We start from the raw sequence: 22087 nt of genomic DNA on the forward strand, positions 1-22087 counted from the left end.
AGGTGTCAGAAGCGGAAGCCAGTGGTGGAAGCATCCATGGTTGTCACTGCAGATGGACGTGGTCCTTCCCTGGCCAACCTTTGAGATGCACAGGTCAGAGCACAACATACAGGAAGCTGGAGTGATGTGCTTGAGACCTAAATTCGTCTGAGTTTGAAAGGAGTAGCAAGTGGGGCAGTAGCCCCTAAGACTCTTTTTCCTCTTCCGTCAGTATCTCAGGACCAAGGACAGCGGCCGTGTTGGCTCATGGCGCCCTCTGGTGGCCATTATGGAAAAGAGCAGGACATGGCCACGGGGGGGCTCAGGGTGCAGATCACGTGAAGACCCAGGGAGTCTGGATCAGTTACAGTCAGGTCCTGGAGACCTGGTGGGTACAGACCTTCTCTCGGGGGCAGTGCAGGGAGCATTTCTAGAGATGAGGACTCTTTTGACAGAGAATAGTTGAAAAGGTTTCAGATGAGCCACAATTCTTTGGGCTTTGCAGAATGACAGGGAGGCAGGTGTGTTTTGGACCAGGAGGGATCCCAGTGTGAACAGGAGACAGGACACAGCTGGAGCCTCTGGGGAGGATGAGGCCGGAGGGGACGAGGGGTGCAGAGCAACCAGGCGCATCTGGATTCTGAGCACCTGCACCAGAGGCTTGCCTGAGGCCCACGGTTGGCTCACCCCCAGCACCTGCCTCTAGACTCCATCTGCTGATCTGTGGGGGAGTGTGGCTGGGCAGAGCAAAGCCATGGGAACAGTAGGCTGTCTGAGGGGGACACAGCCTCAAAACTCGGCCATGACACATGTGCCCTTGGGCAGCTACTGAGCTTCTCTGTGCCTCAGTTTCCTTATCTGTAAATGGGCTGTGATGGTGTTGACTGCCGGGTGGTGATGAGGACTCAGTGGGTGGGTATTTGCCAATACTTGGAACACACAGGGTCAAGGGGTGTCCATTCCGGTGATGGAGGCCACTCCTCTGCCACATGGTGCCCCAGGGCCCCCCATATTTTGGGTCACCCACCTTACAAGGCCACTGGAAGAGATGAAGGAAGGGGAAGCAGAAATGAAGCCCTGGGCACCTTGACATGGACTGGCAGCCACCTCTATCCATCTCTGCCTTAGCCTGCCAGCCAGGCAACAGCACCTCATCATGCAGAGTAAAACTGAGTGACTGCTTATGCCCACAGGGCAGTCGGGGGAAGCCAGGACTAAGGCCAGGGGGTGGGTCAGGCCCCAGGAGTTGTGCACTGGCCCTGCTCCAGGGTCAAGTGACCACATGGCAGGTAGAGGTGCTGTTGGGATGGGTGGCTGAGCTGAGTTGTAGACTCTGCCCTGTGGGCATCTCCCATGTTGTCCAGGCATGTCCATAACAATTAAACCCATGTGTAGTTTCCACACATAAGATAAAGAGCTCCTGCTTTGTCCCAGGGACTGGATCCAGTAGAGAACAAAGCCAAGCCTCATGAAGCCTGGAGTCTAGTGGGTGAGGAAGTTGTTAACCAAACACACGAATTAATGTCAAATTATGTTCATCAGTAAATGCTGTGAAGGAGAGGGAGAGAGGGCCACGGAAGATCTCTCAGAGCGGGAGGCATAAGGAGGAATAGCAACTGGCCCGACAGCGGAGGAAGGCGCTTCCCAGGAGAGGGAGCAGCACATGCAAAGGGACTGAGGGTGGAGAGAGTTCCACTTGTCGGGGGGGATGTGGCCGCGAGCTGGTGGTGCCAGAAGGATGTGACTCTTTCCCAGTGGAGGAGAGACACACAGCAGGGAAGAGGATCCTCAGGACGGGGCATGCACGTGGGGTCTTCTAACATTCCGTCTGGAAAGAGGAGAGGAGCAGAAGAGGATATGGGAGGCGGGGCCAGAAAGGCAGATGGAGTAAATCCCGAAGCATCTGAGGTGCAGCCTGCGAGTCAGGCTCCTGGAAGGCACACACTGGGAGCTCTGAACGGATGGAACGCGAGGATGCCAGGAGGTCCTTGGCTTCAGATGCAACAGTGGGTAGTTTGCCCTTGAAGGCAAGCTGAACCCCCCGGCCAGTCCACTTGCCCTAGAGAACGGAGAATGCTGATGTTCCAAAGATTAAATGGAAAGGGTACCAGCGTGTCCGTCTTATAACCTCCCACGCATCACAACGGGCACTTGTGATGTTCTTTCTCTAGAACACCCAGAACGAGTCATGCTTCACACTCACTTGCAGCCGTGACCTAGATCAACAAGATTTCACAGGCCGCGTGCCCATGTGTGACCCTGGGAACAAGGTGGCATTGCTCCAGGGGAGCTGCAGCACCCTGGGTTCAGCGCCCTGTGTTCTCATGGTACTTGGATTCAATGTGGAGCTTGGGGTGCATCTCCCTGAAGCAGCCAAAACACACGTGGTACCGGCCCTTCTGCTTGACAATAATTTGTGGCCAAAACTAATATCCAAGAACCCAGAACCTCAAGCAGCCTCTTCGGGCTGAGCATGGCTGAGGCTGGTCTAGAAAGAACTTTTCTTGTGCAGTAGCCTAAGCCTGCAGGGACATGCCACCCCCAAGTGAGGGACAGCCAACCTCTGGGGCTGTCACAGAAGCTGCCTCCAACCCTCTCCTCCCCAGGTGGCCTCCAGCCTCCAGATTTGTGAGAAATTTCAGTTCTGCTTCTAAGCCCGGTGTCTGGTTGTGAAGGATTTAACAGCAGGAGACAGCGTAGCAGGCAGCTGAGATGACCTGAAGTTGACAGTGTTGGCCCATCCCAGGGGGACAGGGGATGTCAGCTCTACTGTGGGAGATGGAGGAAGAAGGGATTAAAGATGCAGAGAAGCGGGAATGAGCAGGAGAGATAGGTGAGGTCAGACAGTGTTCCCCAGAGGACACTCCGTTTACCAATCATGGGCATCACCAACAAGCTCAGAGACGGGACTGTCCCCATGGGCCGGGGCTGAAGGGAGCCGTGCCACTACAGAAGGAAGACTCTGACAAGGGCGTATAGCAAAGTGTCCCCCCATCCTTCCCCCTGGTTCTCAAGGCTAGTGGCTCAGGTAACCAGACCCCTGAGCCAGGGTCAATATCCAGACGTGGCTTCACTGCAGTAAACCTCTATGGTCACCGAGTCTCTGGGGCCAGGCTGGAGGACCAGCCTGAGGGCTGCCTGACGCTCCTGGCTGGTGACTTGGTGCCGGCTGTGGGCAGGACCTCCGCTGCTTTCTGCATGGCCTCTCCACAGGCTGCCTGAATGTCCCACCCTAGGACTGCTTGCTTCCGGCAGAATGAGAATTCCAAGAGCTGACATGGGTGACATTAGGCCACGGCGTGCTCTTTGGTGAGGTGGATGAGGTGGGCGCATGTCCATGGGGTCTGCCCCTCCCATCTGAGCCCAATTCCCAGGACCTGCTGGCCTGAGAGAGGCCTGGAACAGCCAGTTGAAGGCTCAGTTGAGCCATGACTTGTGTCATGGGAGCACCATCCCCTCGGGGACATATGCACCCCAAATCAATAGCCACGGTGTCCCCAGTGGGCAGAACACGTGCGATAGAAGCAGGAGGCGCCTTGGTTGTCATCACTCCCAGGGGCCTCCCTGGGAAGTGGATCTCATCTACACGGCTCTGGACTCTGTAGGTTCGAGGAGTTGGTGTCCAAAGGGGGAAATCTTCCACGAGCTGACAAGGTAATGCTGTCCCTTGGTCGCTCTGGGCTGCTCATGCCAAGAGACCAGCAGACAGGGGAAGCGTCAGCAGTCTAGCAAGGATAATTCGCCTGGTCTGTAGGAGGAGGTGGGTCCAGTGGGCTGTCCACAGGGGGCAGAGACTTGGTTTGGGGCTCATGTGGGCATCTCTGGTCTCTTTACCTGGTCTGGAAGGTGAATAAACAGGTGAACACCCTGGCTCAGGAAGGCATGCTCACCAAGGGTCAGGCCCATTGGGAATGAGGCTCTGGGTACCCCACCAGGGGAGTCATCCTGTCCAGCACAGGGGCCCATTAGAGGTGAAAGGCATGGAGTGGGTGGGAGGTGGGGGTTATGGGTGTGAGATAGAACCCCAGGGGAGCCTCAGCAAGAACAGTATTGCAAAGGCCTGGAGGAAGGGACAAGAACAGACACCTGTGCGACACGGCCTGAGGTCTCCCTGTGGCTGCAGTCATGTGGGGCCGAACTGGAATGGCTGGGCCTGGCCTGCCCCTCTGTCTGCACTCAAGGGCTCTCAGGGCTTCTCCGTGTCTCCTTCCCATGTGGGCTGGCTTGAGTGTCCTCACAGCATGGTGGCCCCTGGCGCCACGCCTGGGGGCTCCCGTTCCAGGCGAAGTCCGCCTTGCCATTTCTGACAGCCTCCAAGTCACACAGGGCATCTCCTACATTCTGGTGGTTACAAGTGAGTCACAAGCTCCCCAGGGGCAAAGGGAGAAGACACAGACCCTGTTCTCAATGGGAGAAAAGTCAAGGTCAGGTCAGGTTGGGTGGGGCCCAGGGAGGGGGTGGGACAGAGCCGATGGAGCCTTGCTTGGAGATCATGGGGTCCAGTCACATTTGGTGAGTGAGTGGACGCCGTGGCCAGAAGGGTGAGAGGGTCACATTTCTGGCCACAATAGAAAGTGCCAGTCAGGAGTTCCCGTCAGGGTGCAGCAATAGCGAATCCAACTAGGATCCATGAGGATGCGGGTTTGATCCCTGGCCTCGCTCAGTGGGTTAAGGATCTGGCGTTGCCGTGAGCGATGGTGTAGGTTGCAGACACGGCTCACATCCTGTGTTGCTGTGGCTGTGGTGCAGGCCGGCAGCTGCAGCTCCAGTTGGACCCCTGGCCTGGGAACCTCCATATGCCCCAAGTGTGGCCCTAAAAAGCTGAAAAAAGAGAAAGTGCCAGTCAGGCATTCGTCTCTGAGGCAGAGCAGCCCACAACACAGACCCTCTGCTCCTGGCTGAGGGGCACAGAGACAGTTCCTGGCAACACACTGTTGCCTCCTGCCTGCACCCCTGTGACCATGTCACCCTCCGGGACGGAGTCCCTGGAATTGTCCCCTCAGGCGTTTCTCTCACTGATCTCGGGCTTCTCTATGGCCAACCCACTCTTGTTTTGTTTTGCTTTGTTTTGTTTTGTCTTTTTAGGGCTGCATCCGTGGCACATGGAGGGTCTCAGGCTAGGGGTCTGATCGGAGCTGTACCTGCCAGCCTGCACCACAGCCACAGCCACAGCCATGCCAGATCTGAGCCACATCTGCGACCTCCATCAGAGCTCACGGCAACACCAGATCCCTACCCACTGAGCAAGGCCAGGGATCAAACCTACGTCCTCATGGATCCTAGTGGGGTTTGTTAACCACTGAGCCCTGGCAGGAACGCCCACCCCACTTTTTGAAGGGACTGCTGAGACCCAGAGAAGTTACACATCTTGCCAAGGTCCCTGTGGGTCACCCAGACTAGCTCTGAAAGTTTCAGGCAGCCTGGCTCGTCCACAGACTCGGCGATCTTGAGTAAATCAGGTGCTATTTGTGGAAGCCAGCTTTCCTCCTTCAGAGGAAGGTAACGATCCCTGCTGCAAAGCCCCTACCAGGGGTTCCAAGACACGAAGAGGTTATTAGAGCAGGCTTCTGGGCGGTGGCACTTACTGCGTGTTGAGTTTTGCAAGGCAGTCTCTGAGTTGGGGATCCTGTCCAACTTGGTGGTGGGGTGGGGAATGGGCAGGGAGGCGTGGCGGGAAATGCTGGGGGGTGGGGGCAAGAAACGGCCTGGGCACTGAAGTGAGGACAGCCATGCCTGACCGGAGGGCATCTGGCAGGCTTCCCTGGGGAGGTGGCGGACCGGATTTAGCTTAAATGTGGACAGGGTCGGCCAGGAAACTGGAGATGCGGGTGAGGGCTGAAGGGCAGTGAGCAAGTTCCGCCAGCCTGCACTGCTCAGGACACAGAATTTGTGCGGGGGTCGCCCTCTCCACTTTCTTTCCGACTTCTTACCCCAAGGGGTGGTGGCCCAGTCCACTCCCTGGAGGCCTGGCCCTGCGGGCAGACTGACGTCCCCCAGCCCCAGGCTGCTGGCTGCTGGGATGGGGCCGCACAGCTGGCTGCCTCTGTTCATGCAGCTGGCACTGCTGGGGCCACAGTGGGCCTTGCACTTCTACAAGGTCAAGGTCTTCGTGGTGCCCCACAGCCACATGGATGTGGGCTGGCTCCACACAGTGCAGGTGGGTGCCTGCTGCTCCCCACACACCTCTCGAAGCTCAAGCTTCTTTCTCGCGTCTAATCTGTGTGGGAGCTTGTGTCCTAGGGTTTGAGCCAGCCTGGGGTCGTCAGCCTGGGTTCAAGTTCTGCCTGTTAAGGACTGGCCGTGTCGCGGACTTTAGAATCCTTCCTCTTCCTGCCTCCGAGCCTGTTTCCCACCTGTGTGGGGAATCCCAAGCCGCGGAGATCAGATGCAGAGTCCAGTGGCCGCAGGAGGGCTCTGGGCCCAGTCGTGGTCCCGGGGCCCTCTCTGCACCCTGTTTTCCCCTCCTGTAGGGGGAAGGGGCCTCAGAGGCGTCGCACTGGCTGTTCCCTCTGCCCCAATGCTTTCCTCCCTGATGCCTGCAGCAATTTTTCCCTCTCTTCCTTCTAGCTGTTCTTTTGTCTTTTTTTTTTTCTTTCTTTTTTTTTTTTTAGGGCTGCACCCATGATATATGGAAGTCCCCAGGCTACGGGTTGAATCAGAGCTACAGCTGCCGGCCTACACCACAGCCACAGCAATGTTACATCTGAGCCGTGTCTGCCACCTACACCACAGCTCACGGCCATGCCAGATCCTTAACCCACTGAGTGAGGCCAGGGATCGAACCCGCGTCCTTATGGATCCTCGTTGGGTTTGTTACCGCTGAGCCGCGACGGGAACTCCCTAAATGTACTTTCTTGATGACCTCTTCCTGACGACCCTCCCTACTCCCGCACCGGTTCCCCCACCCCTTCCTTACATTTAATTCCCTGTTTGTTGAATGTCAGAGTTTCCCCCGTGGGGCGGGGGCTTCGTCCACGGTGTCTCTGGGAATGGTCTCACCCCGCCTTATGGATGGAGTAGCTGCTCCTACTGTTTGTTGATGGAGTGAATGAATGAATAAAGCAGAACAGAAGGAGAGCTGGAAAGACCGAATTCCTGAGGTTTCCGGGGCAGAGACTGGGTATCGTTGACCAGGCCTCCTACGGCTCCTTCTTAAAGGAGGAAAGAAGGGCACGAATAAGTGAACAACCCCCCCTGTGATCATGGACAGAACATGAAGGAGGAAGATGAGTGAGGAGCTCATTTTAAAAAAGGGGGCGGCAAGAGGACTTGAGGCTGAGCGTTAAATCTGGCCCTGGGCGCACTGGGCAGCCTCTCTGGGGGCCTCCCCACTGCATGGGGCACTGGCTGACATGTGGGGAGGCACATCTGCCACCCTTGGTTCTCAGAAGGGGTGACTGAGGCCCAGAGAGGGTCAGTGCTTGCCTGAAGTCACCAAGTAGCCACCATGCTGGTGATTCCCTGCCCATTGCTCTTCACACTCCTTTAATGAGCATCTCTGGGCACCAGGCTATGCCAGCTGGGCCCAGATGCGAAGCAGCCACAGCTCCATCCCTGGGGGAGACAGGTGGGTCTGCAGGTACAACCCGGGGGTCAGGTCCTCTCCACACGTGCTTCCCCATCACGTCAGCCCAAGCAGGACCTTCATGGTCCTTTGACCTCGCATCCTGAGGCTCCTGGGCACCCTTGGGGAAGCTGTCCCTGAGCCTGGGCTGGCCTGGCCCGTGCCTCTGTCTCCTGGAGTGCCGTGGTCTCTTTCCTCAGGGCTGTCCAGGAGGACAGGATCCCACCGAAGGGGATCCGTCCCTGTGCTTCTCTCAGGGCAGCGCTCCCTGTGGGTCTGGCACAGAATGGCTCTGGTACTCCCCGGTCGGAGAAGCCAGCGGGGGAGGAGGTGGACAGAAGCGGTGTGAGTGCCAGGGGCTCCTGGACACTGTCGCCCTGGGTGTTCCTCCTTGGCCCTTGGGTCCCAGCCCCCACTGGACCCCCTTGGGGCTCGAGTGACGGAGCCCCCTGCCCCCTCCAGGAGAGCATGCAGGTTTATGTCCCCGACGTCTACAACTCGGTGGTGGAGGCGCTGACCCGTGGGAAGAGGCGCAGGTTCATCGCTGTGGAGCAGGAGTACTTCCGGCTGTGGTGGGATGGCTTCGCCTCGGCCAAGCGGAAACAACAGGTAATGCGGGCCTCTGCGGTGGGGCCCAGGGGACCACCCTCCCGGAACCTCCTGGGGCCGTGCTGTCTGTGCTGCAGCAACCATGAGGCCCACACCCTGCTGGGCTGGTCCCGGGGAAAGTTTATTATTAATATTATTATTATTATTATTTTGTCTTTTTGCTATTTCATGGGCCACTCCTGCAGCATATGGGGTTCCCAGGCTAGGGGTCAAATCAGAGCTGTAGCCGCCGGCCTACACCACAGCCACAGCAACGCGGGATCCAAGCCGCGTCTGTGACCTACACCACAGCTCACGGCAACACCAGATCCTTAACCCACGGAGCGAGGCCAGGGATGGAACCCACATCCTTATGGATCCTAGTTGGGTTTGTTAACCGCTAAATCACAAACACTCCCCAGGGTGTGTTTAGGTCAGGGTTGTGGTCAGCCCCATCCCCAAGGTCACAGGGTTGTGCTTTAATCCTGACTTTCTGGCTGTTCATGGGAAACTGTGGCTCTGGCAGCCCAGCCTGGCACTCAGCAGTGAGAAGGGGGTCGCCTCTGACCCTGGGCATTTCCGGGAAGCCCTGTGCCCACACCCTCCTCCTTCATGTTGGCATGTGCATGGCCACCCCGGGCACAGGAGCTGGCAACCCAGCAGGATGCAGTAGTCCCTGTGGTTCAGAGGCCGGAGGCTGATTAGTCGCACACGGCACAGGGAGTCAGAAGCCCCGCTTCACCGAGGGGCAGCCTGGGACCCGGTCCTGCGCCTCCAGCTCCCCCTGTGATCACAGGGGATGACTGGACTGTCAGCTCAGGTCCTGCACCTGGACGTGGGGGTGATCGCCCTCCTCAGAGAGGCCGTGCCCAGGACGAGGGCACGATGTCAGCACCCAGGATGGCTCTCTGGAGCCTGGTCCCTCCAGGCATCGCCTTCCTCCAGAACAGTCCCTGTCGGCGAGGTTCAAAGGCCCAGCAGCATGTCAGGTAGCAAAGCTCAGAAGGCCAAGTGGGGAGATGACCAGGTCCTGCCCCCCCCACCAGGGGATGAGAACCTGCAGCCCGTGGAGGAGAGAGGACGAGCCCCCCCATTTGATGGCACTGCTGCGTGCAGCCGCTGGGCTAGGACTTGCACATCACTGATTCTTCCCAACAGCCAGTGTGGGGGCGACAGATGGGGATACTTATACAGAGCTGGTCCAGGCTCAGAGATGGTAGGCAACTGGCCCATGGTCACACAGCTTATACCAAACAAGTGGGATTCTGGGACAATATTCTTTTTTTTTTCTTTTTTTGCCATATGGAAGTTCCCAGACTAGGTGTCAAATGGATGCTGCAGCTGCTGGCTTACACCACAGCCACAGCAACGTGGGATCCGAGCCGCATTTTCAACCTACACTGCAGCTTGTGGCAACGCCGGGTCCTTAACCCACTGAGTGAGGCCAGGGATCGAACCCAGGTCCTCATGAATGCTCGTCCAGTTCATTAACCGCTGAGCCATGACAGGAACACCAAAACATATATTCTTATATATAAGTTTGATGAAGCAGCAGCCATGGGCCAGGTGCTGTTCTAGGTACTGGACGCAGTGCTGAACAGGACAGACCGTGTCCTGCTTTTGAAGAATAAATCAAGGTGAGGAGATGGAGGCAACGATGATGACAAACAGACAAAACCAGTCAGCTCGGGGCTGTAACCTGGCTTTGTCTCTCTGCCCACAACGCCAAGGTCCGCCAGCTCCTGGCTGAACAACGCCTGGAGTTTGTCCTTGGAGGCCAGGTCATGCACGACGAGGCCGTGACCCACTTTGATGACCAGATCCTACAGCTCACAGGTTCGATTCCCCTTCCCCAGACACGGGGGCCCTTGGGTCTCTGGTCAGGCCGGGATGGGTCAGGGTGTCTGGTCCCCATCCTCCTGGGAAGACTGTGACCAGCACAAACAGTGATGGGCTGGTCCCCATCCTCCTGGGAAGACTGTGACCAGCACAAACAGTGATGGGCTGGTCCCCATCCTCCTGGGAAGACTGTGACCAGCACAAACAGTGATGGGCTGGTCCCACAGTCCTGCCTGTGTCTCCGGTGCAGGGCTTAGGAGTGCGGACTAGACCAGACCGCCTGCCTGTACCCCGGCTCCGCTAACTCCCAATCCTGCCACCCTGGGCAAGTGAAGCAACCTCCCTAAGCCTCAGTTTCCTCCTCTGCAAATGAGTCTGATGATGCTGGAAGCCCTGTCTCAAAGGATGCTTCTGCAGCTTAAACTGGGGTAACTCAGAGAGAGCTCATTGGGTGCAGTGTGTGAAGGCTCAGTAAAGTTTACATGGCACCACTCAGCCACCAGCAGCTCCACCAGCACCACCATTACCAGAGCCACTCCTGTCACCACCTGTATCGCCTCCGACACCAGCACCTCTGCCGCCTCCAATAACACCACCTCCTCCACCGCCACCACTCCAACCCCAACACCACCACCATCCCCGCCGTGGGTGCTGGACTTCCCTGCCTCAGGGCGCCCACAGAGGGGACATCTCTTGCCTCTGCTACCATCCCGCCAGTGCCACCACCCTGAATGCCCCAGACCTGACCCTGCAGGCCTGACCTAGAGCAGGGAAACCGGAATCCCAGAAAAGACAGCTTCTCGTCACTCTGGGGCGGGAAAGGGCCCCGGCCAACTCTCTGTGTCCCTCTCCAGTGGATGCTGGGCGCTCCATTGCCAAGGTCCCAGCACCCTCAGAGGATGGGCAGTGATTTCCTCTTACAAGGACCTTATGTTCTAAGTACACTTATACCCTTCAGTCTGCAGCGCTGTCCTTGGATAGTCGTGGAAAAGCCCACTCATAGAGGTTGACTATGAGGTCAAAATGCTGCTGAAAGCTGCTGGACTCATGCTGCAGCACGCAAGGGTCCCAGATCTGAGCCGAGCCCAGCGCATGCAGTGGGGTGCTTGTTAGCTCAGTCCTGCTGTCTGGGGGCTGAACCAATGTTTTCCCATCTACAATCCCCAGGTTGCCTCAGAACAGCCCTTGGCAGGTGTATCGTCACAGCCCCATTTTTCAGACAAGGAAGCTGAGGCCCAGGGAGGGATTTGTATGCAGCCAGTAGTAGAGCTGGAGCTCCAACCCAGGGCTTTCCTGGTCCTGCTCTGTCTCTAACGTGTGCCTCCAGAAGGGGAGGGTGCCTCTAAGGGGGAGGAGGGGTATGCCTCAGACTCTCAGGGGGCCCTTTTCAAACCACTCACACCTGAGGTCCCAGACACCGGCCTGTGCGCTGTGTCCACAGGGGGCGGGGTTTCTCAGATGTGTCAGGTGGGACGTGCTGGACCAGCCCTCGCTGCTTCTGCATCCTTCTCCTCATCTCACTTTGCTGAGCCCCTGCTGAGAGGCAGGCCCTGGACAACCAGACAGCCCTCCCTCAGCCTGGACCCACCGACCCCCAGGGCTCCCCCCTCCTCTCCAGCTTCTCCTTCTTCTTCTTCTTCTTCTTTTTTTTTTTTGCTTTTTAGGGCCACACCTGCAGCATATGGAGGTTCCCAGGCTAGAGGTTGAATTGGAGCTGTGGCTACCGGCCTATGCCACAGCCACAGCAACACGGGATCCAAACTGCATCTTCGACCTACACCACAGCTCACAGCAACGCTGGATCCTCAACCGACAGAGCGAGGCCTGGGACTGAACCTGCGTCCTCATGGATGGTAGTCAGATTCATTTCCTCTGAGCCATGACGGGAACTCCCCCAGCTGTTCCTTCTTGGCCTCTTTGGCTTCCCACACTGCTCTGCTGCTCCCACTGGTTCCTGAGGGCTCAGAGCCCCGCCCCAAGTCCCACCGCCCTGCGGCCGTCGTCACCTCCTCTGTGTACCAGACCCCGAATCTTCATCAGGCCGGCCCCGGGCTCCCAGCAGTCACCTCCCTCCTGCATGAGCCTTGCTCATGGATCTGCTCATAGCTCTGTCTCAGGACCCTGGGATCTCCTGGCCCATAGCCGACGGCCAACCTGGGGAGCTCCTCAGTGAAAAACTGTCTGGACCAGTCGCTAAAGATCCCTGAGACTTAGTTCTTTCTCCTTCAAATGCAGACTTTTGCCCCCAGCTTTCAGGGTGTGTACAAGATAATATTTGGGTGAAGGCCTCGGGGAGCTTGAATCAAGGTTCATCCAGCCTGGGCCTTTCTGCGGTCCCCCTGACCTCTGGCTCCTTGTGGTGGCTGGGACATCATGAGTAAATAAGTGAATGCTCAGAGGGAGAATTCTGGGATGGAGCCCGATGTATGAGTCCCCATTGCAGCAAGCCCCTGCTTGCCTGGCGGATGGCTCTCCAGCCCTGGTGACAGGCAGGGGGCCCCGAGGGACTTAAGGGTGAGGGGACATCTTCTGGTCACATGCGAGGCTTGTCTCTTTGCAGAAGGACACGGGTTTCTCTATGAAACCTTTGGGATCCGGCCTCAGTTCTCCTGGCAGGTTGACCCCTTTGGCGCGTCTGCCACGACGCCCACCCTGTTGGCCCTGGCCGGCTTCAACGGCCACATCATCTCCCGGATCGACTACGACCTGAAGGACGCCATGCAGCACGCCCAGGTGAGCGGCGGTCTTCACCCACGGCTGCAGCCTCGCCTCTGCTTCTCCCCGCGTTCGGTCCCGGCCTCTTAGCACCCCCGATATTCTTCAGGGCATTTGGGATGCTCAGCAGCTACACGGGGCCATTGCCTGTCGCAGACGCATCCTTGGCTCTGCGGCGCCCTAGGCGTGCGTGGCCTCTCCTCCTGCATGTCCAGCCCCCGGCTGAGCTGCAGGCCCAGCTTGGATGCCCACTCTCTGAGTCCCCGTCCCTCATCAGCGGGCTGGGCTGGACGGCTTCCTTCTCTGAGTCTCCAAAGGGACTGCAGCAGCCTGCACTCGGTACCCTGCGCTCGACGCAGACAGGAGACGGCCGGGGTTCTGGGAACCCGGACACAGCTACTCTTCCTTTGTGTGGGCCGCCAGTCAGGAGGATGTCAACACTAACCCACGGCAGAGACCCTGCCTTTTCACCTGCCGGGACCCTCTGCCCCTTCTGGCTCCCTCTCACCCTCTGGGCAGCCCTTGGGCACGTGCACTCGCTCCCCAGGGCTGCGGTAAGAAAGCGCCGCAAGCTGGGCGCTTTGAACAGCACAGGCGTGCTGCTCTCAGGTATGGAGGCCAGGAGTCCGAGACCAGACCCAGCCAAGGCCACGGGCCTTCTGAGGGTGTTGCGGGGGGCTCCCGGCCCCTCGGCTTCTAGTGCCTCTGGCCTCCTTGGCTTGGAGGGGCCGACGTCCCCCGTGTCTTCACATCATCGCCCTCTGTCCCTGTCTGGGTCAATTCCTCCTTTCATAAGAACCGCAGACTTTTTTTTTTCTTCTTCTGGTTTCTAGGGCCATACTTGCGGCATATGGAGGTTCCCAGGCTGGGGGTGGAATCGGAGCTGCAGCTGCCGGCCTACACCACAGCCACAGCAATGCAGGATCCGAGCCTGGTCTGCGACCTATACCAACAGCTCACAGCAGCACTGGATCCTTAACCCATGGAGTGAGGCCAGGGGTCGAACCTGCATCCTCATGGATACTAGTTGGATTTGTTTCTGCTGCGTCATGATAGGAACTCCCAAGGACCCTAGTCATATGGGATCAAGGTCCAACCTCTTGACCTCATTTTTACCGAATTTCCTATGTAAATTCTTCCCCCCCCCAAAAAAATAAGAACATGAGAATTACTGGGGTTAGGAATTCAACAAATGATTTGTGCGGATCGTTCACCCCATCACGGAGAGGTAGTGTTATAATGATCGTGTTTTACAGATGGGGAAAATAAGGCCAGAACCATGAGGATTCTGGGCAGGCTCACGCTGGTAATAAAGTCTAGAGAGCGATGGTAGCACGGCCAGCAGGAGTGATCAAAGAGGCTTTGGGCTATAGGTGCCGCGAGAGACGTTTTTAATGAGCCTCCACTGAGCGCCACTCCGTGGCAGCTCCCTTCCCTGCAGACGGCTCTGTGAGCTGGGTGTGGCTCCCTGAGATTCCTGTGCAGAGACCCCAGAGGAGTCCAGGGACTGTGGATGGAGCTGGAGCTGGTGCTCGGAGGAGCAGGATTTTATCCCTGCTCTGTAACCCTGAGCACTTTCTGCCCATCATAATTGAGAAATGGACTGAACCCTTAGTGAGAGGCGCTGAGCTCCCCGTGTCTGGGGGGATTCAAGCAGAGTCAGAGCATGTGGCTGGCAGGCCCCGGCAGAGGAAGTCCTGCCCTGAGGAGTGGGGAGAAAGAGGAGGCAGGCACCTTGTGGAGGGCAAGTTCCCGCACCCTCTGGGCTTTGTGGGGTCAGGAGGAATCTTGAGGAGGAGGCGTCCGAGGGAGAGCTTGTCCCCGAGCCTGGGGAGAGGAGCAGGGGCCGGCAGCCTTGAGACGCAGGTGGGGCCTGGGGAGGGCTTGCTGGGCAGCCCTGTTGCCCCTCGGCCCTCCGCCTGTTCCCTCTGCATTTGCAGGGCCTGCAGTTCGTGTGGCGAGGGTCCAGGTCCCTGGAGGCGCGGCAGGAGATCTTCACGCATGTCCTGGACCAGTACAGCTACTGCTCGTGAGCGCTTGCCTGGGGCCAGGCCTGTTCTAAGCACCATCCCTGTATCAGCTCAGCCACGGCCCTTCGGCCACCCCTGAGAAAGGTGCCCGAGGGCCCGTCTCACAGGCAGCTGAGGCCTGGCCCCCAGCCGAGGAGCTGCGGTGGCCGCTGCGGGCCAGCATCGTGGGGCTCCGGCAGCAGCTCCGAGGCCTCTGCATTATGGGAGCAGCCTGCCTGTGCACTGTCTGGTTGGACGGCCCTGGGTTCAGTCCCACTGTGTCCCTTTGTCCCTGTGAGGCCGTGGCTGGGGTCAGCCCTTCTGTGAACAGGGGACACTTCAGGAAGGGTGAGGGGGCTGGGCAGGGACTCACTCCCAGGTCCTGGGCCCCCTGCAGTGGGAGGTGCCCCAGGTCCCTCGGGAGGAGCGCGGAACGAGGCGCCTTCTGTCCGCAAAGCTCTCGTCTGCCCACCACTGCCCCGTCCACCCAGCCGACGGGAGACGGAGGCCCCGAGCAGGGTCTGCGGGTGCAGGTGCCCCGGCGCCTTGCCGAGCCCTGCCTGACACTGCTGTCTCCCTCAGGGACGGGTTTATGTGGAACGGGTCTCCCAGGTTCCCGGATCGGCCATTCGATATGGATTACTCCGCCGTGGAAATGCCTGTCAGCCAGGACAGCATGAATCACTATGTCCTCAACTTGGTGGACAATGTGAACAAGCGGGCCGCCTGGTTCCGGACCCAGCACGTTCTCTGGCCCTGGGTGAGTGGGCCTCACCTCCGCCCAGGGACTGCGGTGATGGGTCCGACCCTCGCACCTGGGACCACCCCGGCTGCTGTCCTGCTCTGACCAGGCCAGTCTCCACCCGGACAGCAAGCCAGACAGCCCCCCGGCTCTGTCCTTCCTCCCTGCTCACCCTGAGTCCTCACCCCGCCCCTGGCCTCCCCCCACCCCCGATCACCCCCAGACTCTCCCACCCAAAACGCAGCCCCTCACCCGGGAGGCCTCCTTCTTCCCCGTCTCCTCCCCTCCCTAAGCCATGCTGGGGTCAGAGCTCTGGGCCTGAATCCTTGCTTCGACCCCATGAGCCTCAGTTTCCTCATCTGTGAAATGGGGAGGATGACAGGACCTGCTTCCTAGGCTTGTTTTGAGGTCAAGTGAGAGGAGGACACCGCCCAACACAGAGTCGTCCTTGTTGTCATAGATAAACTTTACGGATCACCCCCTGGGTGCCAGGCACTGTTCTACGGGACATATTTGCCTCACTCGTTTAAGCTGCCCTGCTGGGCCTAGGTTACCCCGTATGCGGATGAGGGGGCGGAGAGGCAGAGAGGTTAAGGAATCTTCCTGAGGCCACCAGCTGCTTAGCAGGGCGGCTGAGAAAGTGGAATGTGTTCAGACTCCATCAGACAAGCTCTGCAGCCTGCTTTCTTAGCTCTCGACTAATATTTTTAAAAAGGCTATGTTTTTTTTTTTTGACTGTTTTTATTTGTTATTACATTTTCATATTGGTGTGTATAGTAGTAAAAAATTTTTATGCCATACATTTCTGTACATTAGGTCCACAGGCTAATAGGTATGACACGTTACGTCAAAATAGGATTCTGTATTACTTCATCTGTGGCTTGAGGCATAACTGAAAAATATCTGTGCGTGGTAAAGTATAAAACAATGGAATATTTTCTTTCTCAACAGTTCAAACCCGAATGTGATATTTGCACAAGGAAAATAGAAATACTTGCCTAAAATAACTTGGGCCCAGATGACAAAATTGTATAAATGTCATCCTGTGACCTCTTACTTGAGATTCGTTATGAAAACGGTCCTACAGGTATTGTCAGTCTAGGCTTGCCTGGCCGACGTATTATTCCAGAACTCCTTTGGGGGCATGGATCTGAGCGCCTCTGGAGGCCCCCTGGGAGACCCCGTCACCACCTTCTCAGGCCTCTGACCAAGACCCTGGGAAGCAGGCAGTTTCTGTGGGGCTGTTTCAGTCCTGTTTGAGGGTCTGTCCACCTGTCAGGGGGAAGTCCTGCTGCCCATGCTTTTTAGTTTTTGTGGTGAGCGCCTAACAAAATTGATAGCAATGGGTCCTATAAATCTATCTCTTTAGCCAGCCTGAGAGCCGATAAATTCGCAAGTTCTCATCGCGCTGGCCACTTGTAGGACTAATTTTGCTTGGGCTCGCCTGTGAGTTTGGGGTTGGTCGATGCCAACTATTAGATTTAGAGTATGGATAAGCAATGAGGTCCTGCTGTACAGCACAGGGAGCTATATCCAGTCTCTTGGGATAGACCATGATGGAAAATAATATGAGAAAAAGAATATAGACCCGGTCATATATATGTTATGACTGGGTCACTATGCTGTACAGCAGAAGTTGGCATAGTGTTATAAATCTACTACGCCCTAATAAAAAATAGACTAAAAAAAAAGTTGGCACAGTATTATAAATCAACTACACCCTAATAAAAAATAGACTGAAAAAACCCCACAGGGAACTTTGTTCTTATCTTGTTGTGCCCATGAGGGTCAGAGAGAGCGCCCCTCTGCCAAAGTTCTGTGAGCCAGGAAGTGCAGACTGGGATTTGCAATCAGAGATGGCTGAGCATGAGGTTGGGGGCCAAGATTTGAGATACGCATACAGACCCAGGATTTCAGCCAAAATTAAGACTCTGCCTCCTGCGAGTCATATATTCTCATTTTAATTACATTTCTGTTCTATTTTTCTTTTTTTTCTTTTTAGGGCTGCACCCGAGACATGTGGAGGTTCCCAGGCTAGTGGTCTTTTGTGGTTCCACACAAATTTTAGGATAGTTTGTGCTGCTTGTGTGATAAACATCATTGTAATTTTCACAGGGATTGCATTGAAACCCTAGAGTGCTTGCATAATGTGCACATTTAAAGCATATTAACTCTTCAGAATATCAATTGTGAGCACAGACTATCATTCCATTTATTTGTATCTTCTTCAATTTCTTTTCTTGTCCTTTTTTTTTTTAATTGTTTTTAGGGCTGCACTTGAGGCATATGGAGGTTCCAAGCTAGGGGTCGAATTGGAGCTGTAGTTGCCGGCCTATGTCACAGCCACTGTCTTATGTCTTATGTCTGTGACATAAGTCTTTCACCTACTTGAGCAAATTTATTCCTTTCTTTTTTTTTTTTCTTTTTTTGGTCTTTTTTTTGCCTTTTCTAGGGCCGCTCCCACGGCATATGGAGGTTCCCAGGCTAGGGGTCTAATTAGAGCTGAAGCCACTGGCCTATGCCAGAGCCACAGCAACACGGGATCCGAGCCGCGTCTGCGACCTGCACCACAGCTCACGGCAACACCGGATCCTTAACCCACTGAGCAAGGGCAGGGACCGAACCTGCAACCTCATGGTTCCTAGTCGGATTCTTTAACCACTGCGCCACGACGGGAACTCCTCTACGGTTTTCTTAATGTGGTGATGACATGGGTTGATTTGTGGGTATTAAACGGTGCTTGGATCCCTGGAAGCAATCCCACGTGGTGACGACGTTGTATTGTCTGCCTGTGTTGCTGAATTCAGTTTGCTAACAGTTGGTTGAGGATTTTTGCATATATGTTCATCGTGGATATCGGCCCGTAATTTTCTTTTCTTGGAGAGTCCTTTTTTTTTTTTTCCAGTTTGACATGAGGGTAATTAGGTTGAAAAGAGTCCCCTTCTTCTATGTTTTGGGAGAAGTTGAGAAGGGATGATAATTCCTCTGAAATTTTTGGTGGGACTAACTAGGGAAGCTGACTGGTTCTAAACTGTGGTTTATTGGGAAATTTTTTATTTTAACTCAGTTTTGTGACTGGTAATCAGGTTGCTCAGATCATGTATTTATTCATGATTCAGTCTTGGTAGACTGAGGAATTTATCATTTTTTTTTTAATGTTACCTTAATGAAGACGCGCTTAAGGGCGATAAATGCGCGTCAGCTGTTACCATTTTCATTTATACTTATGTTGTTATAATTAATGACATTGATAAGCAGTAATACTGCTGGGTTTGTGAAATGGTCATGGAGTGGAATCCATCAGAAACAGGAAGACTGCATGTTCGCACACGTGGAATCTTAAATGCATAGGAAAAGAGGCGAGACTTGTGGCTTCCAGAGGTGAGGCTAGGGTGTGGGGGAACTGTGGGAAGGTGCCAGAAAAGGACAGACGTCCATCTAGAAAATGCATAATTAAACGGGTGTGATGTACAGTGTGAGAGAGGGCGAGAGAGGGGGAGAGAGAGAGGGAGAGAAGCACCCAGGGGATAGCGCTTGGGGTCTGGTTTGGGAGCTTGCTTCCCCCCACCCCGTGCAGAGTGGGAGGGGGGTGGTTGGAAGGTGAGGAGGCACTCACCCTGCTTCGTCTGGGCTCTGCTCCCGGAAGTGCAGGGCATTGCTCCTGGTCCTTGTCCGGCAGGGATGTGACAGGCAGTTTTTCAACGCCTCCCAACAATTTGCCAACATGGACCGTCTGATGGACCACATCAACAAGCACACGCCGGAGCTCGGCATCTCCATGCAGTACGCCACGCTGGCCGAGTACTTCCAGGCGGTGTTTGCTCAGGATGTGTCATGGCAGGTCCGCGACCACCGGGACTTCCTGCCCTATTCCTCAGGTATGAGCCTCTTGGGGCCGAGGGGGTGGTTTGGTGCCAGGAAGCGAAGAGGTCTCCCTGCGCCGCCCATCGCTTGGGAGCCTGCTAGGGACCCCGGGGCAGAGATGGACCCGCCTCCACCCCGCTGGCCGCTCCAGGCACCCAGCCTGGTTCCCCCGAGGGTGCAGCTCTCCCACTGTCCACTCCCGGCGGGTTCCTCTCTCCATGTCTTAAACCGCCGTGTGCGCTGCCCTCTGCCAGGACTGCCTGTCTCTTACGTTTTCTGCCTGCAAAGTCCTCCTCGTCTTAGAGTGTCATGTCAGCTCCTGTAGGAAGCCTTTCTTTCTTTTCTTTTTTTTTTTTTTTTTGTCTTTTTTCCATTTCTTGGGCCACTCCCGTGGCATATGGAGGTTCCCAGGCTAGGGGTCGAATCGGAGCTGTAGCTGCTGGCCTACACCAGAGCTACAGCAACATGAGATCTGAGCCATGTCTTCGACCTACACCACAGCTCACGGCAACGCCGGATCCTTAACCCACTGAGCGAGGCCAGGGATCGAACCCGCAACCTCATGGTTTCTAGTCGGATTTGTTAACCACTGAGCCACGAGGGAACCCCAGGAAGCCTTTCCTGACTGTAAGGGAGATCCCTTGGCATCTCCTACCCCAGGGACCCCAATTTTCTTCTATTACCACATAATCATTTTCTGGGTCCTAGCTCCCCCCGAGCCTGTGACCTGGAGGCCAGGACTGTTTTAGCTGCAGTCAGCACAGCCGAAGAGTTGAAAGGTCTTGGCGTGAGCTTTCTGCCTGGCTGCGTGCAGGTCTGAAACAGCTGGCTGTTAGAGTAATAAGGACCTCAGTGGTGCATCACCCACAGAGTGTAAGACAGAAGTGGGGCAGGAGGAGCTCTTAGCCCAGTGTCTGGCCCGGAGGAAGAGCCCAGCAGGCGTGGTTAACGTGATGACATCATCTCTGCTGTGTGAGGTCAGGCCCCACTCTGGACATCCGTGCTGTTCCTGTTGAGGAAGCTAGTCCAGGGCCCTAGGTGCCCTGGAGACTCCTTGCCAGTCTCAGCACCCTTGCCAGGCCCACCTGCATGCTCCCTGTGCTGACCCGCCCCGTAGAACTACCCTGTCTGCACGCCGGGCAGGAATGGTGTACACACAGCTTCATACTGATGGCGGGCGGGGAGGGCGGAAGTGCCAACCCCACCCCACCCCAGGCCCTGCTCGGGGCTGCAGCGGGGGATGAAGTTGGCCCCATGGGTGAACCGTCTAGCAGCCTTATTGCGTAAAATATCAGGGCTAGAAGGATCCTGGGTGTCCTGCTTCACCTTGGCGCAGGAGGGGAAGCTGAGGGATGTGGGCAGTGGGAGTGGGTGTAAATAGGGGCTGGGTCACCCTGAGCCAGGACCCAGGGAACCCAAGCACCCACCTCCCAGGTAGCTTTGTCCAGCCCTGTCTTCACTGCGGGGCTCACTCAGCCCGAGAGGTGGTTTGGAAGGGAGAGAGGAGATGCGTGGTTGTCCCCAGGGGACCCAGAGAAAACCAGGCTGGAAGGAGCCTCTACCCGCTGACCCTTCTCCCCGGGCCACGGTGCCTGGAGCAAGGCCTGTCCTGGGCCCGTCCCCTGCCCTCCCGCAGCTACCAGCAGGTGCAGTGTCTCAGGAGGGCTGGCCCCAGGTAGTGATTCAGAAGCTCTCCTGGGTTTGCATCACGGCTTCTGCCCTCACGGGCTGGGTGGCTTTGGGTAAGTGATGTCACCTTTCTGAGCCTCCAGGTTGTCATCCGTGGAAGTGGCTTCTCAGGAGGATGGGGGGGATACGTATGAACGTTCAGCAGCAGCCACTTCCCTTCTCCTCACTTCCTTCCCTTACGAAGAGCCACCAGGATGGGCCACCAGCCGCAGGGTTGAATCGAGGCTGAGCGCTGCCCCCAGACCTGAGTTTGTTGTGCCTCTCTGACCTTGGCCTCTCTTTCGAGTGGCGAGAGGGGAAGCTACATGGTTCCCAGCGCGCTTTCCTTGAGGTCTCATCGGTCTGGGGAAGGGCTGGCTCCTGGTAGAGATGAGAGAGGCGACGTGGAAGAGGTTGGGCTTCCAGTCCGGGTGGGAGTGGACACCTCTGTGTGTGTGGCTACAGTTAAGAGGAGGGGGTACAACAGTGTGGGTGGGGTGCTGCTGAGGCAGGAGGGGACATGTCTGTGCGGGAGGGGCTGGATCCCGGTGGGAGGGGGTGGGCATAGCCTCTTCCCGTCGGAGGCCCCATTTACAGACGCAGGACAGCACCGAGGAGGCTTGGGTCCTGATCTGAGGGTGATGGCTCCTGACATCTTTGGCAGCTGGTGTCCTGGGGCTGTGGAGAGCCTGTGCCAGCGTGGACACTCTCAGGGTTCAGGAGGAGCTGAGCAGGACAAATGCATCTGGACCCACAGGCTGTGGCCTTTCTCGGGCCCCGGGGTTGCCCCTCCTGACTGGGCTCAGGTCCTGTGGGGAAGAGCAGGGAGTGAGTGGAGGCACAGCCCAGCCCTGGGAGGAGACAGGAGGAGGGAACAGTAGGGAACGCTGAACCACCTGCTGAGACAGTCGAGCCCCAGAGGCGCTCAGCCTCCCTCCCCCACGCCTTCCTTGTCCTAAAGCCAGGCTCAGGACAGTGGTTCGTGGGCTCTCAGCTCCCCGCACTCCTCTTATCCCTCCTCTCTGGGCTGCCAGAGGAAACCGGCTGCAGTGCCACCCTGCCCTACATCCCCTCTGCCCCCGCAAGGCTGTCCGCACCAAGGTCCTTCTCGGGCTCGTG

The 22087-nt window shown here is 56.7% G+C and overlaps 1 protein-coding gene across 2 annotated transcripts in view; it reads left to right on the plus strand.

Annotated features, from left to right (window-relative positions):
- MAN2B2 (mannosidase alpha class 2B member 2) overlaps positions 1–22087 on the plus strand; it is a 58046-nt gene that overhangs the window by 8073 nt on the left and 27886 nt on the right. The window contains 7 exon segments of one of the 2 annotated variants that reach the window (NM_213849.1): positions 5812–6136; positions 8006–8152; positions 9862–9967; positions 12531–12703; positions 14626–14714; positions 15277–15454; positions 19116–19314. In NM_213849.1, coding sequence (NP_999014.1) covers positions 5966–6136; positions 8006–8152; positions 9862–9967; positions 12531–12703; positions 14626–14714; positions 15277–15454; positions 19116–19314 — 1063 coding nt within the window. In that variant the 5' untranslated portion in view covers positions 5812–5965. 2 annotated transcript variants of the gene reach the window in all.

The sequence above is a fragment of the Sus scrofa genome, chromosome 8, assembly GCF_000003025.6.
Source record: "Sus scrofa isolate TJ Tabasco breed Duroc chromosome 8, Sscrofa11.1, whole genome shotgun sequence".
NCBI classification, from domain to species: domain Eukaryota; kingdom Metazoa; phylum Chordata; class Mammalia; order Artiodactyla; family Suidae; genus Sus; species Sus scrofa.